At 45.3% G+C, this 15,792-nt stretch overlaps 1 protein-coding gene across 8 annotated transcripts in view; it reads right to left on the minus strand.

Moving 5' to 3' along the window:
• Positions 1 to 247: 247 nt before the first annotated feature.
• LOC106821444 (tripartite motif-containing protein 2-like) overlaps positions 248 to 15,792 on the minus strand; it is a 42,520-nt gene continuing 26,975 nt past the window's right edge. For 6 of the 8 annotated variants that reach the window (XM_014826254.1, XM_014826247.1, XM_014826249.1 and 3 more), the window contains 10 exons: positions 9,393 to 9,553; positions 8,951 to 9,074; positions 7,572 to 7,698; positions 7,154 to 7,250; positions 6,665 to 6,760; positions 5,866 to 6,031; positions 4,504 to 4,878; positions 3,646 to 3,873; positions 2,947 to 3,102; positions 248 to 2,487 (listed from right to left, as the gene is read on the minus strand). In XM_014826254.1, coding sequence (XP_014681740.1) covers positions 1,963 to 2,487; positions 2,947 to 3,102; positions 3,646 to 3,873; positions 4,504 to 4,878; positions 5,866 to 6,031; positions 6,665 to 6,760; positions 7,154 to 7,250; positions 7,572 to 7,698; positions 8,951 to 9,074; positions 9,393 to 9,538 — 2,040 coding nt within the window. In that variant the 5' untranslated portion in view covers positions 9,539 to 9,553 and the 3' untranslated portion in view covers positions 248 to 1,962. Of the gene's footprint in view, positions 2,488 to 2,946; positions 3,103 to 3,645; positions 3,874 to 4,503; positions 4,879 to 5,865; positions 6,032 to 6,664; positions 6,761 to 7,153; positions 7,251 to 7,571; positions 7,699 to 8,950; positions 9,075 to 9,392; positions 9,554 to 10,213; positions 10,280 to 15,504; positions 15,547 to 15,792 lie in introns of those variants that run through there. The other 2 variants (XM_014826252.1, XM_014826253.1) reach the window with 2 other exon arrangements.

Here is a 15,792-nt window from a genome sequence, read left to right on the forward strand (position 1 = left end):
GCGACACGAGTGCCATTCCTCATGTACATTGGCATAGGAGAAGTGGCGTGGCGTGGTGTTGCCTGCGGTCGAACTGAAATTTTCAGATCGGATTTTGTCATGCACATCTCCTTCGGGCATACCAATCTTTTTGGAGTGTGCAAGTTATGCACGTAAAAAGCGTGTAGGAAGTTTTATTCAATTCCCCTATTCCATACGTTTTACCATTTGTGTAACAGTTTTTAAAGTATCAATCACAAAAAAGACATGGCATAAATGAATGGTTTTATTGATAATAAATTACATGTTCTCATGTATGTAAGAAACTATGTGACGATAACTTAATAGATGGTTAGGTACATTCGTATGTACAGCACAAAACACGAAGGGAAGCAAAATAACAGATGTGATTGCTGCATAACATTCCACAGTAGTTGCGGACTGTGTTGCCACTTAACTATGTGCATCCAGCTCGTATCGACATTAGGTTCTGACTTTTGACATAAAACCTGGTTATCGTTGAGGGAAAGAAACTTGCAATTATGGATGACTCGTCATTTGTGTCGATAACATCTCTTTATTCATGAGAAACAGAACACTGTGAAGAATTTGGAAATTGATTCAATTTGATCAGAGTCACCAATAGCCTATAATCACATGTCACCAAACCTGCTCCCCATTGCTACCTATTTTCCAAACACACCTTACGGGTTACAGATACGCAGTGTATTGTTTTTTGGATTATAAAGCATACACAACAGTATTGATGGTAAGATAGAATTCGTGCCGTTTTAATATGGTTGACAGATAAACAAAACTGTATATCATAGCAACATTAGCATACCAATCTATCTTGCCAAGTATACCGCACAATCGAAATTATGTAATTAAAATGGATTGCTATGAGAAGTTCTCACATTTTTGCCCGTTGTTCAAAAGGCACCACTTCAACCAGCTACAGTGACTAGACATATAGCGGAAACCCTCGTTCTCGCACCATTACAGCGTTAAAGGGCAATGTATCAGATAAACCGGGGTTCACGAAACGATCATATTGATTCATAGTCACAATTCTACACAAATCTCTACATGGAGTATGGCACAGCCACGCATTTTCCTACTCAATTCCTGAGATACCATTAAGATTGCTAAAACATAAAGTAGACTGTAGAACTATGTGAGTAAATGTTTTGATACAATGTTATGCAAGCCGTGTTTAAATATAGTAAACGCCTACTATACAGGAAACTTACACATGCTAACTGGGCTCCAAAAGACAAGCACTTTGATACAAATTCAACAAACATAATACCAGCACGGAGTACAGACAGATGTAGACTAAGAAATACTTAAATGATGATAAAAAATGTGTAAAGTTTTGTCACCCGTGTCACAGCATCAAAACCTTGTGTCATAATTAACTAGCCTACCTACATAATACTATTAGGATTTGGCTGAACTCTGATTTAGCAAGAACTATTATTGTGGTCTTTATTATATGGCTACAAATACTTAGATGTTGACTGTACGTTGAGTGATATAATTCGAGTAACATGACTCGCGTTTCAAGTTGAAGTTAAAAGTTGAACAAGCGTAACTGTTTAATTTTTGTAATTAATATTAAACATTACAATTTATCCACCCACTACAGAAGAATAATATTGTTAACAAAATCTAAAACCTGGATAAGTGTCTGTTAGTAATTAACACACTGGCTAATTAGTGATATCTTTGATACAAACCAAAAATATGACCACACGCCAGCCCAAACATTTTCCTCAATTATAACCTCGGAGACATTTTGAATTTGATCCCAAGGAAATTACATATTGGATGGTCACCAAAAAACGTTTACATTTGCAATAGCCTATGATGAATAGGAACAGCACTCCTATGATAACGTATTGATAATTTTTATTCAAAAATAATAGCAGACGTCCTAGCAGTTGCCACCCGCACGGGACGGCCTCTCTAGTAGATGCGCTACTTGTAGCGGTATTTCTTTACACAGTCATTGCCTAGGTCGACGATGACCACATGGTGGTCGTGCGTGACAGCCAAGCCCGCTGGCCTCTTCAGCTTCGCGTCGAGACTGTCGATCTGGAACAGCGGCTTGCCGCTGTACGTGAACAGCTGCACGAAGTTGCGGCCACGCTCCGACCGTGTCACGAGCACGCGCTGGTCCCTGTCCACGACGATGCCCCCGTACTGACCCTTGCCCTTGCCCTCGGGGTAGATCTCCCGGTTGAACTTTCCGGACCGGCCGAAAATCTGCAGGCGGGAGTCGGCGACGACGACGTCGTCGTTGGCGCCGATCGCGAGGGCGGCGATGAGGCTGAACTGACCCGGGTCCTCGCCCTTCGTCGAGCCGATGCGTCGCAGCAGCTTCCCCGTCGCGTCGAAGATGAACACTTTGTGCGCGCCGGAGTCGCCGACGACGACCTCGCCGCGGGAGTTCACGGCGACACAGACCGGCTCGATGAAGTCCGCACACGTGAACTGCAGCCTCTGCGCGCAGACGAAGATGCAGACGATTTACTTAATTAACCAACGAAATGCGCACGCTCGACTGATTGATTAACGAAATGTACTAGCTCTTCATTAACTAACTTTCAAAACTTATGCTCAATTAATTAATTAAAGAGTAATTAAAAGTGTTTATAATATTAATGAATTCATAAAGTACACTCAGGTGGTAAATTAAATAAAAAAGGTACCCTCAATTAACGTGTGGAGTAAGTGCATGTTCTACTACTAATGTTCTACTTTACTCTCTGCAAAATTCTTGAGTAGGCTGACGACAACAGTCGTAGAGATCGAAAACTCGGCTCTGCTTCACCTAGTGTTTCTCTCCTCGCAGGATAGTGAAAGTCCCTGACTCGCTTATAGAAATACCAGAGTAAAAAATGCTCCCTGCACGTCGTGACTGCCGACAGCTTCGACAGTGTGACAGACAGACAGACACACCTGCTTGCCGTCCGGTGTAATTTCCGTGACCTGCTTCGTTCGCCAGTTGACGACGACAAGATTCTGAGAGGGAGTAATCGCGATGCCAGTCGCGCTCTGACTTCTAAGGCCCTCCGACGCGATGTGCTTCAGAAAGTGTAGCTCGTCTGTGAGCACCTGCAGAAGAGAAAAACAGTGGGAACTGAGATGTTGACCTTACCGCGATGATGACAAGGGATCGGCGCGTTTCTATTCACCAAAGAGAAATTTACACGGCCATCAACTTCGGAAAACTTTAAATGCTTGAAATGATGATGAATCGGGGCAATAGCAGTTCACGATCGTGGAAGAAAAAGAAAACATTGTAAAAGGTGCATAGAATGTAATAGTTTAGACACACTAGTATCTGCTAATAAGGCAATAAAATGCCATGAATGTGCGTCCCTACGTACGGATGTATGGATGCACTCACAAGACAAAGACGTGATGGATGTAGCTTGATGCAACTGTCCCCGCATGTGTGTGTGCATGCATGGGCTAGTGCGTGCGTGCGTGCGTGCGTGCGTGCGTGCACTCACCAATGTATGTATCCATACACAGGAATTACAGATGCATGACGTGACTGCTCCAGTACGTGTACGCGTGCGTGCATGAGTGCTCACCCGTAACTGCGCACACACGCACGTAGATGCGGACCATATTTCCGAAGAGGGGGCGTACCTTAATGCGACTGTTGCCTGTGTCGGTGACGTAGATGTTGCCCGTCTGATGGACGGCGATGCCGACGGGCTGGATGAAGCTGTGCTCGCCCGAGCCGCGGTCGCCGCACTGCAGCACCGGGTTGTTCGTCTCGGTGACGTCGATCTTGAACGGACTGCCGCGGATCGGCCGATCGAAGATACTGATGAACAGCTTGTAGGTTCCCTCCAGGTGCGGCGTGTAGCGCACCTGTGGACGCATCGCAATGGTAAATGAGAGATCACGCACGGGTAGAAAGTAGCAAAATTGCATGCCTGTGGGGGCGATTTAGGCAGAATAATGTGACCATGGTAGTTAGACTTACTAGTGTTAATGAGTGACGTAGTATGAAGTGACCTTAGTATGAAGTGACCTTACTAGATGCTTACAGAGGAGTGGATTTGTAGGAAGGGTAGCTGATGTACTGGACCAAGGGAGGGCAATATAATGTAACACGACTAGTTAGATTAAGATGATAATTAATTTGAATGGGGATTTTTAAGAGGCCACAGCTGGGTGCGAGGGGGTAGATGCCCTGGGTAGAAACAGCTGGGTGCGAGGGGGTAGATGCCCTGGGTAGAAACAGCTGGGTGCGAGGGGGTAAGGTAGATGCCCTGGGTAGAAACAGCTGGGTGCGAGGGGGTAGATGCCCTGGGTAGAAACAGCTGGGTGCGAGGGGGTAGATGCCCTGGGTAGAAAACACTAGCTGCCCCCGAACGTACCTCTCTCCTACCCTCGCCGCCACCACTGCAATATATTTTAGCATACCTCCACCATAATATTGCTGCATTTCTCACGAATCTCCACCCTACCCTCACCGCCAGCAGCCGCGCTACGCACCGTGTACGAGCCGTCGTTGCTGTCGCGGACGCGCGCCTCGACGCGGTCGCCCGTCTCGTTGCGCATGTCGACAAACAGCGGGTCGCCGCCCTCCGTCTGCACGTCGCCGTGGTAGTCGACGGCGCCGACGCGCACGAGCCACTCGAGGTGCGTGACGGCGAGCGCGTCGTATCGCGCCGTGCACAGCGCCGGGAACGTCTTCGAGACGCGCACGCGGCCAAAGTCGCGCAGCGCGTGCTCGACGTTGGCGATCGCGGCGTTGTGCTTGTGCTCGTAGCGCACGAACGCGTTCTCGCGCGGCTCGATGAGCGTCGTCGTCGCGTCCAGCTTCTCGTTCAGGTCGCTGATCTTCTTCGTGATGTTGCGCACCTCCACCTGGTGACGACGAGAGAGAATCACTACGTTACGCGCGTCACCAATGACAAGAGAGCTTCACCCATGACAAGAGATAATCACTACGTTACGCGCGTCGACCATTGGTGACAAAAGAATCACTACGTAACACGTGTCACCCATGACAAGAGCATTACTACATTACACGCGTCGACCTTGGCGATGAGAGAATCACTACGTAACACGCGTCACCCATGACAAGAGAGCATTACTACATTATGCGCGTCGACCTTGGTGATGAGAGAATCACTACGTAACGCGTGCCACCCATGACAAGAGAGCATCACTACGTTACGCGCGTCGACCTTGGCGATGAGAGAATCATTACGTAACGCGCGTCACCCATGACAAGAGAGTATCACTACATTACGCGCATCCACCTGGTGATGACGAGAGAATCACTACGTTACGCGTGTCACCCATGACAAGAGAGCATCACTACGTTACGCGCGTCACCCATGACAAGAGAGCATTACTACGTAACGCGCGTCGACCTTGGTGATGAGAGAATCACTACGTAACGCGCGTCAAACTTGCCAGTGTGATTTCACACTGTCGGCATGAAATCATTAGGTTAGGCAATTCCAACTTAACAGTGGGACACTGTTACGATTCTATTTTCTCAACGTAACATTAGACCCACTTTAACTCTGCCCACGTACAGTGGTCACACTTAAAACCTGACAGACAACACGAAATCATTACGTTGCATGCTCGCAATTGCACCAGACATTCCATCTCTGACAACGCAGATTTGGACGCGCTTCGACCTCGACAATGCAAACGACTCGGCAACGCCTGTACGAGGACTCCCTCGCGCCGCACGCACTGACCTGGTAGTGATTATTATATGTAACAAGGCCTCTGATTGGGTAAAAGGGCCATAACTTAACCACGCTCGAATTATTTCTACCGCGTTAAAAATAATTATTTCTGAGTACGATGGCCAACCCAACCGCCTGTGCTGACCTGGTAGTGAAGGCCGCCGCAGTCTCTCTCCACCTGGTCCTTCTCGCCCTGGATGATGTCGAGCTGCTCGCGTAGCACCTTGCGCTTCTCGTCGCGCACAGACTGCAGATGCTGCAGTACCTCGTGCCGCCGCCTCTCCAGCAGCCCGATGAGGTCCTGAAACGACCTGCAACAACGCGCAGCGCACGGTTCATGCACACGCTGCATGGTCAGAGGTCAAGGGTCGTAGGTTAGGGGTTAGAAGGTCAGAGGTTAGAATGTCATAGGATAGTGGTTCAGGGGGTTAGGAGGGCATGGGTTAGGAGGTCAGAAGTTAGGAGGTCAGGGGGTTAGCAGGTCATATGTTAGGAGGTTAGGAGGTTACGGGGTTTAGATGTTAGCAGGTCATCAGAGATTAGAAGTATGACTAAGCCAGGAGGCCATAAAATTTACTAACACTATCCTCTTATTCCACCATGCTCATCCTATCCTGTTGCCTACCCCTTCACTATAGCTATTCTCTCGTGCCACCATGGCCATCCTATCCTATTGCCTACCCCTTCACTATAGCTATTCTCTCGTGCCACCATGGCCATCCTATCCTATTGCCTACCCCTTCACTATATAGCTACTCTAGCATGCCACCATATCCATTCTACTCAATTATTCTTTCACAGATCTATTTTATCGCATATTTGACCCTATCACTATAGCGACCATACTCATTCATGCCTATAATCAAACCATACCATTAAACGCTTACTACGACTAGTAGTGAGTAAGAATGTTTCATTTCTCCCGTATCAAGGCCACCACAAACCTGTTGACAAGCTCGAATGTACGATCAACGTTGGCATCAAGCTTTCGCATTTCTTCAGTTACATTATCCTGGGCTCTCGTTAAATTCACTAAGCACCTGCAGATAGAGCAAATTAATAACGATTTTATTTCCACGCGTAAATGGTGAATGTAATGTCAACAACCATCAATCAGAAACACTAGCTGTAAGAACTAAAAATCAATACCAGTGAGCAAGTCTGGCAGAATATAATCGTATGGAACGTCTGTACTTAGGTAACCTTTCTTTCTTTTTACAATTCTATAGCAAACAATGTGTGACCGAAAAGTTCACAATCCCCCTCATGAATACACATGTTTACGCAGAAATCTAGCCTTTCACCGAATGACATTTGTCTCCTTGTTACCTTTGGCATATATGCAAGAGCTCATAATACCGGATCAGCTATCGATAACTGTTACTGCAATTGTTGGCATCTTACAAAGTGAAAGCGTGAACCTAGATATTTACCTGTTAGCCTTATGTAGCAGAATCTCTGACATTCGCTTGATTGCAATTGAAAAAGGTATCACAGTATGCTCATGATTTCCACCACAGTGCGTGCCACCTAGTTGGGAATACAGAACATGTATCACCAGATCACTGAAAATTTATTTTGACTCACGTACGTTATGTATGTGTTCATAGTGCAGGTGAACAATGTCAAATCAACATATATTGATTAATTAATGATTTCGTGATGTAACACAGGAAAGGGAGTTATGGCATAAAAAAACTCCACTCACTTTTAATTCTTAAGAGTGAATTTTCGTTATAACGAGTAAAGTGCTAATATTTTACGAATTGGATATGGACAAATGTACGTAACCTGAGTTGTGGTAAAGTGGAGTAAGAAACTGAGACACGGAACAGCCGTTGGAAAACGAACCTGTGCAGACTGTGCAGAACACGATGTCGCACGTCTCACAGAAGAGCAGCTCCTGCGAGGAATGTATAGAACACTTGGGGATGATGTCGCGTCTCTGCCGCGCCATGAGATCCATTAGCTGGTTCACCTGAGGGAACGATGGCAGAGAGAAGCTGTTGGGAGACTCACTACAGATGCAACATCAACCGACTCCTCACACAGCTATCTTCACGAGGCATTACTAGATGTATTTAAAAGTATCTAGGTGTATTTAAAAGATTTTAGGATGCACGTAAACTCTGGCATGACGATTCTGACCATTTCACTGAAAAAGCACTTCATTTGAGAATAATTTATTTATATTACTTTCAGCTTTGAATGAATCTAATCAGAAGAGAAATGTTTTATTATCAAGTGCTAAATCGTGTGTCAGGGGAATTTCAACCACAACCATGTGCCAAGTGGTTTCAGATGCATACAATGACTAGTAGAAAGTTTTAGTGCTGGTGAATGGAACTCCTAGTGATAGGATGCACAGCTCAAATTACGTATCTACTCTCCCTTTCCGTTTGGCGATCCCTCTACTATTCTGAGAATGGCCTCATCGAAGGCTTTTTAACCACACTTACTGTGCGATAAATGCTATAAGTTTAATACCGTATAATACAACCAGGAGTGTATCAATACAGACCTATCAATATGTATCAATATCAATCAGGAGTGTATATTGATACACTCCTGATACAACGTATGAATATTGACATTGACGAAGACAAACAACACATGCAAGCACGCTCACAGGCAGACGAACCCCACAGATGCACGCACACGCACACAGGCAGGTGCGCATATCTGCTTGTACAGCATCTAAAATGCACGTTTCACAGCGCAGTAATGTGTGACTTGCAGCCTAATCAGACCCCCCCCCCCCGATTTATCATAATTATCTATTATGCAGCCATTAACTTTCCAATTAAAATTTACACTATGTAGCTACTACTAAGCTACTAGGAACTACTATAGCATTGCCACAGTATACAATCATATGACAAGGTTCAACATTGAGAACCGTATGCGTACGCGGATCTATAGGTATTACGACACGAAAACCTCTCAATTTTCCTTGGTTTTTCAGCGGGAGCAAATAGTAGCTCATTCATGCCCACCGGTGACACAAAAGGAAATGTGTGGCAGAACAATTGTCGAGGGAGGCGCCGGCAGACATTACCACGAGTCGAGCAAAGACACGCCGAGTCGTTTGAAAAATTCGTGCAATTCTCATCCGCGAACCATTCAGCATTTCCGTTTGCCGTGTCGAACTTCTAGTCACTGTAATTCGGTGGATCTGACTATAACGAGAGGTGCATGACATGTCAAATGAGTCCCTTCACAATACACACCAGAAAGCTCGGTGGAAAGGTGGCGACGCCGCCGCGTGGAATCTGTATGACGTCACGACAGATTGGGCACCGGATGGAAGCCGTGTCACGTGTTTGTGCTTCAACGATCCGCTCCAAACACAGCCTGTAAAGCGCAAGTGCCGCTGTCACAAACCACCCACACAACAGGTGCCCGGCTGACACACACTTATGTATAAGCACATGCATGCGGACGGTCTCCACAACTTGCGCATTTCAGACATAACCCTCTAATAGCAAAACCAATTGGGTAACAACTAACAAATCACGGCACTACGGATGAATCTTCTGACTTACTTGTGCACAGGTCAGAGTATTCACACTGGTGAAAGGGCAGCAGGGGAGAAGTTTGGGCATGTGATCCCATCAGGAGTGTATAATATAGACTCTATGTTATACACTCCTGATTCTATGAGTGACCTACCTGCACACGGTGTGAGAACAGGGGAGGAGCTTGGGTATGTGCTCCTGTGAGTCGTAGGTGCACATGCAAGTTCCGCAGGTGAGAAAGCTCTCGCTGAAATCATCGTAGTTGATTGAGACTGTCTCAACCAACCGTGATGTCATCATTTTTTCAAGCTCCTCCTGCAGAGAAAGTAATTGAGAACAATTTGATTAGTACAATCAAATATATATGTGCTTACCCTCACTACGGGGTAGTTAATAACCTGCTATTAACCATGCGGAGACCCGCATATTTTTTATAATACTGAGGTCACCTTCACCGATATCGGTTACATGTACAAGCTGAAAATGATTCAATAAATTATGAAGCCTTGGCAGTGTAATATCATTTTAGACATAATATTGCGCATGTAACATGCATTTTTAAGGAACACATTTAAACCCCATCACACCGTAATGGTTCTTGCCCACACATACGTACTGTGGTCTGGCTGGACTGCTTACTGTATACATATACAATGCCAGGTACATTACTTTCACTTCATTTACCCGAGTGGTTGGCAAACAAGTGCTTATTTATTTATTATCATACAGCAGCAAGTCTCTCTGAGCATCTTTCCTTCAACGTATCTTGGCCATACACGTTTTCCCACATGCATTTGTGGTTCAACCGATCTAATGTATAGATTGATATAACAAGAGCAATAAAGGCCTTCACAATAACATCACCGAATGCGCGCGCGTACAATAATTGATGACCTACTATTGGTTGATATACAGAAATTACAAGCAAATGTTTACATTCGATTTATATACAGTGAAACCTGTAACGGCGCACACCTTCATAGAACCGACACTTGTCTGTAAAGAACACCATTGCGGGAGTTCTTCTCGTTAGTGAGCCAGAGGTGAGCATCTCGATGGACAGGTCTGATCGCTATCTGAATTTCATGCTCTGTATATATATATATACTGTACACATATATATATATATTATATATATATATATATATATATACAAACATCTAAAAATACGGCTATAAGAATTATAATTCTGACCCTGAATAATAAACCTCGCAGGACTGCTCTCTTCCCATTCTATAAACCTTTCTGTGCCCACGTGTATATACAGAGGCGAGAGAAACACTCAATATAATCAATTCCCCTGGTGCGCGCCACTGATCGCATAGACGAGGAACTATATAGATGTATAAATATATAATGCAGAGAGCGACAACGCATATACATACAACAGCTGCTGCCCGCCAGCAGCAACCTGTCCACGCACCAGACTATTTACAAAACACGCGGCTCACAGGCACTTGAAGCATTTCAATAAAATATAATGCTAACTAAATACGAAATCTATTTACTACCAAATTCTTAGTGTTTCTCTACATATCTTTCACCTATATTGCCGACAGTTTCCTGTAAATTCCGTCCAAATCCTACGTGCAACCATATACGCTGCCGGCGCCATATATATATATATTATATTAGTGTAAGCGTGCAACAGTGGAGCCGCGAGAGCAATGGCGCCGGCAGCGTATATGGTTGCACGTAGGATTTGGACGAAATTTACAGGAAACTGTCGGCAATAATAGGTGAAAGAGACTAGAGAAACACTAAGAATTTTGTAGTAAATAGATTTCGTATTTAGTTAGCATTATATTTTATTGAAACGCTTCAAGTGCCTGTGACGCGGCTAGGCAGCTGATGGCAGATTGACTGAATTCGCTCAGAGACGGCAGGGGAGAGAGCAGACTGGCAGCGTAATGCACTCAGCCGCACGGACCTCTCGCGTCAGTCTACGAGGAGAGATTGAAACGCTGCGGTGGCCGCTGCTGCGGCTGCAGAAGCCAGACAACACTCCGCGCGACGCCGATCTCCACCTTTCTGCATGCTGGCGCCTGTGTTCGTCTGCGTGACTCGTGCAGTGACGCCATGCATCACACACGGCTCTACCACAGCAATTCATTCGTGCGATCTCTGACACCGCCGCTACAGCGAGCTTCCTCCTCCCCCCCCCCCGGTAGCGGTGTGATGATGAAGTGACAGACAGAGTTCTCTCTGTGCAGTCACGAACTATGAGGACGGGAACCGGAGACCGGAGGTGCATTCTCAGTTTCCAGGTGAAAAATTTTTCCAGTTCCGGCGCGATTTCGGCTCTCCCGCGTCCGGTTGACTGATTGTTCCAAAATCAACGGATTTTTTTCGGTATTTCCCGGTTCTTAGATAATTAATGTGGTCTAGTCCCGCGCCAGAACATAAAAGCCCCACCTCCTTCAACTTAGTACGAGTCTGCGGCAACGACTCCCACATATAATTGCTTCGCAAAGCCGTGAGCTATTACGCAGTTACATATTAAATCATCGAATCAGTGCAAATTAATGTCATCAAATTCGGATGCAAATTAAAACGTCAGGCACACACGCGTACAGGCATACTCAGGCGGTTCCACGCGAAATCAGAAGCCGTATTATACAACCCATGCGACGTAATTAGGGACGCGAACTGTCACAGCCACTGGCAATTGTGTTTGGAGCAAGCGGAATACGGGGCAGGGGTAGACGTAGCAAACGCTGCCACGTGTAATATATACGTGTCGCTCTTTTTCTGCCCGTAGATAAACGGAGTCCCGGCGACTACTAGTGTATGAAGAGTCAGGATCGATACGCCAACAGCTGCATGAGACAGGTTGCGTCACGAATTCATTTACAACTAACGCCCGTGATGCCGGTGTGTCTTCCCATTTCGCCATTTCCATTTCCGCCATTTCTCATTTCGCCAGTTTCCCATTTCGCCATTTTCGCCAGTTTCCCATTTCGCCAATATTTTATGTTGCTTCCACCCCCTGCACGAAATTGATCCTTCCATTCTTAAAAAAGAGTCATTTCTAGGGTTAGGGTTAGGGTTAGGGCTAGGGTTAGGGTTAGGGTTAGGGTGCCTGTACATGATCCATATGTTTTGATATGTACGATTTCGCCTTCTTGTTCTTCAAATAAATAGTTGACTCCATATCTAAAGATTCGTTATAATTTATTCATTACAGAGGCCTACTTTTAACCTAACCTCGAACAAGGGGTGGTCGGGGGATAGGACGAAATGGCGGAATAGGAAACTGGCGAAACGGGAAACTGGCGAAATGGAGGAAACTGGGCGAAAGTGGGAAATGGCGAAAGGAAAAATGGCGAAGTGGGAAATGGCGAAACGGGAAATGCGAAATGGCAAATGGCGAAGTGGGACTTTTTAAATGCGAAATGACAAATGGCGAAGTGGGAAAATGGCGAAATGGAATAAACCGATGCCGGTGTACCCATAGTATTTGGACGCTCGCCGAAACTGCACGCTCCTAAGTGCGCATGCGCGCAGGCGCCTCTTGTTTTGCAAGGGCGCACACAGCGCAGTAGTCATCTGCGCATCTTGCCTTCGAAACGGTCGCAATAAACAAACATGGCAGACTTCTCGTCACTGATGGAAAACATTTGATTGAAACAGTTTGCAATATGTAGTAAATTAGTAGACTTGTTATGTGCCGTTAGGTTACACAGGCGAAAACAAAAAGAAAACAAAGAGCATGGCTACTATTTCCTACGGCCCTGCAAAACAAGATTCAACAAAAAGAAAAAAATCAAGAGCAAACCAAAAGAGCCATGCCTCGGAGGCGTCCAAATACTACGGTACACCTGTATTATATATAATTTAGAAATGCTGCATAACACATTCTCGCCCACTAATAATGCCTTTCCACGTCGCCGGCTGGTGGCGAGCAAATACATCGGCTATAGTATAATCAGCGTGAGAAACTAGCGTCGCCCAGTCGCCAGTGGCGATTAGAAAATTGACGCGGGCGAACTGCTTGCTCGTGTCAGCTGGTCCGGCGGGCGACTAGACAATCGCCGCACATCAACGCATCAACGCATGATTCGCCAACATGTATAAAAACTCGCGACAGTCTAAGAAATCGATTGCTACATCGCCGGCAGCCCAGAGTTTTTATGCCCACATAACAATAAGTTTTTATATCGCAGGGGTTATCGTGGGGAGTGAGGGCACGACCAGTGACACCTGACACGCACGTAATCAAAGCTTAATTCGTCACTTTTCTTAACGTAGAAAGTGGACTATTTTTATTCAGTTAGATATCTAGAAGCAATATTCTAGAAGATACTTCTAGAGTTCTCAGGCACTTGTAACTTTGCAGATGTGCGGCAGCATTGATCTATGCATGGGGCTACCCTGGACTGGGGAGGAGAAAACGAAAGTAAAACCTTGCCCAGAAGCTCGCGGCATTCTAGAGATTCAATACAAGTTTTTTACATACTCAAAGTAACTAAACACGCTCTGAAGTTCTGAACTTGCTCAGTTCGATGTAAAAAGAAAAGTTGAAAGATGAAGGAAATGAAGTAAAAAAAAAGAAACTTGAAAATACCATACCATCATTACATGATTATAATTCTTGATTGCCTGTCTTTGTCATGTTACCTGACTATGTTGTACTGTGTAGTGATATCTGTCTGTGTGAATGAAATTGAATAAGAATGTGATTGGTTCTTGGTCGAGTGAAATGAGAATAAAAAAATGTGATCGAATGTAATTTGTTGACGATTTCTTAACACTGATAGTCTCATACTGGTGTAGCTCCAAGAAACGCGTATTGCTAGGGTTAGTATATTGACGATAGTCACACAGCCTGGTTGGGGTTAATACTGGGCAGAGTGCTGAATGCTGATGATATATATTAGAGTCAGTGAGTGCATCAAAATTATGAAAATTTTAACAAAATCATGCTCGAAAAAGTAAGCCTAAAATAGCTCCCGCTAAAAAAAGTAATTTTTAGGCTGCCGCACAGGAAATAAAAAATTTATTCTTTTTATTTCTACTAACCTTCTACATTATTCTAATGAAATGAATGGGTAAATTTAATCAAATATAGACATAAATCGTCAAATCTCGAAGCCTAAGTCCAGGCGAAGTACACAAACTCTCCATGTTTGTTGTGTTAAATTTTCTAGGTCATGCTGTTAAACCTCTGCTAATTCGAATAATACTGGCATCCTCGACCAATCACTGAATCAGCGATCGCGTAATAAAATATGATAATTTTGATGATAATAAGAATAATGCCGGTCTTCAGAGACGCTGATCTTTTGAAATAGACTTGCGGACTATGTTCCGATTTACTCGTCATCAGTGAATCGCAAAACCGTGTAAAAAATATGTGTTAGAGCTTACCTTGGAGATGGCACATCACCAATTGGTGCACCGTCCCCGCCTCTATAAAACACGTCCCCACATGTCCGAGTCATGGTCACTTTGCTATGACAGAAATCTGGAACCAGTGCCTACTGAACGCAGGACCAGTGCTTCCTCAGAGGCCACTGGTCCTGCTGGACCAGTGCCTCCAATTATCAAGTTTTTCACCCTGATAATCGTTTAGTATAACGTAGAACGAAAGTGCAAGTCGCCGATGCGGGGGTGATTAAATAACACAAATTCTTTCTGGCAATTTTCTCAGTTAACGGTTGAACTAGATAGCGAAATTGGCATTGCAACAAAGCAAGACACACAGTCGGGTCCGAAATTCCTATATATCATGCGCAACATAATGATTTTCACCGAATGCAAGGGCGATGTCTTCATAGCAACACTTGCGCTGCCGCAAGTCAACAATATGCCAGCTATACTTACGTATTTAGAAGTCAGACGCTTGTCACATGGCGTATTTACTCTACCAGAGTAACCTGTATGGACGTATACGCACACTCACCTGTCAGAAGACACACGCACACTCACAAGTACGCACGCAAACGTACACCTATTCACCTAGCAATGCACTTGTTGAAAGACATTATATTACTGTATGTGTAATTGATCCAGACCTAATGTCGAATGATCAATATACCATGCAAACGCTCGTTAATTGCCGAACCATGCCGATACGCGCTGACCACACGACGATCAGTCAACTGGACAACGTATACCACCGTCCCTCTCTCAATCACTCGTCCATTCATAATTCATCGCTCCGTAGCGACAACACACGACGCAATCTCGCTTGAATACGGCCAACATTTGATTCGGGCGTAGCAGCCAGGCACGTCACGGCAGTGTTATAGCATAATTCCTACCTGGGATGTCATCCTTGCACCTGTGCGCTGATCACCACGACGTACACGTCACGACCGTACGCTCACTACGCTACGATCGACGGATAACATTAACGACTAGAACCGCAGCTCTCGTGCGTGCGCGTATGCGTGTGTGTATGCGCGTGTGCGTGTGTGCGGGTGCGTGGGTGCGCGCTCGTGTGTGTGCGTGTGTGTGGGTGCGCGCTCATTTGTGTGCGTGTGTGTGGGTGCGTGGGTGCGCGCTCGTGTGTGTGCGTGTGTCTCTCGTGTGTCTGCGTGTGTGCGCGC

This window comes from Priapulus caudatus, unplaced genomic scaffold (genome assembly GCF_000485595.1).
Source record: "Priapulus caudatus unplaced genomic scaffold, Priapulus_caudatus-5.0.1 Scaffold73, whole genome shotgun sequence".
Lineage (NCBI taxonomy): Eukaryota > Metazoa > Priapulida > Priapulimorpha > Priapulimorphida > Priapulidae > Priapulus > Priapulus caudatus.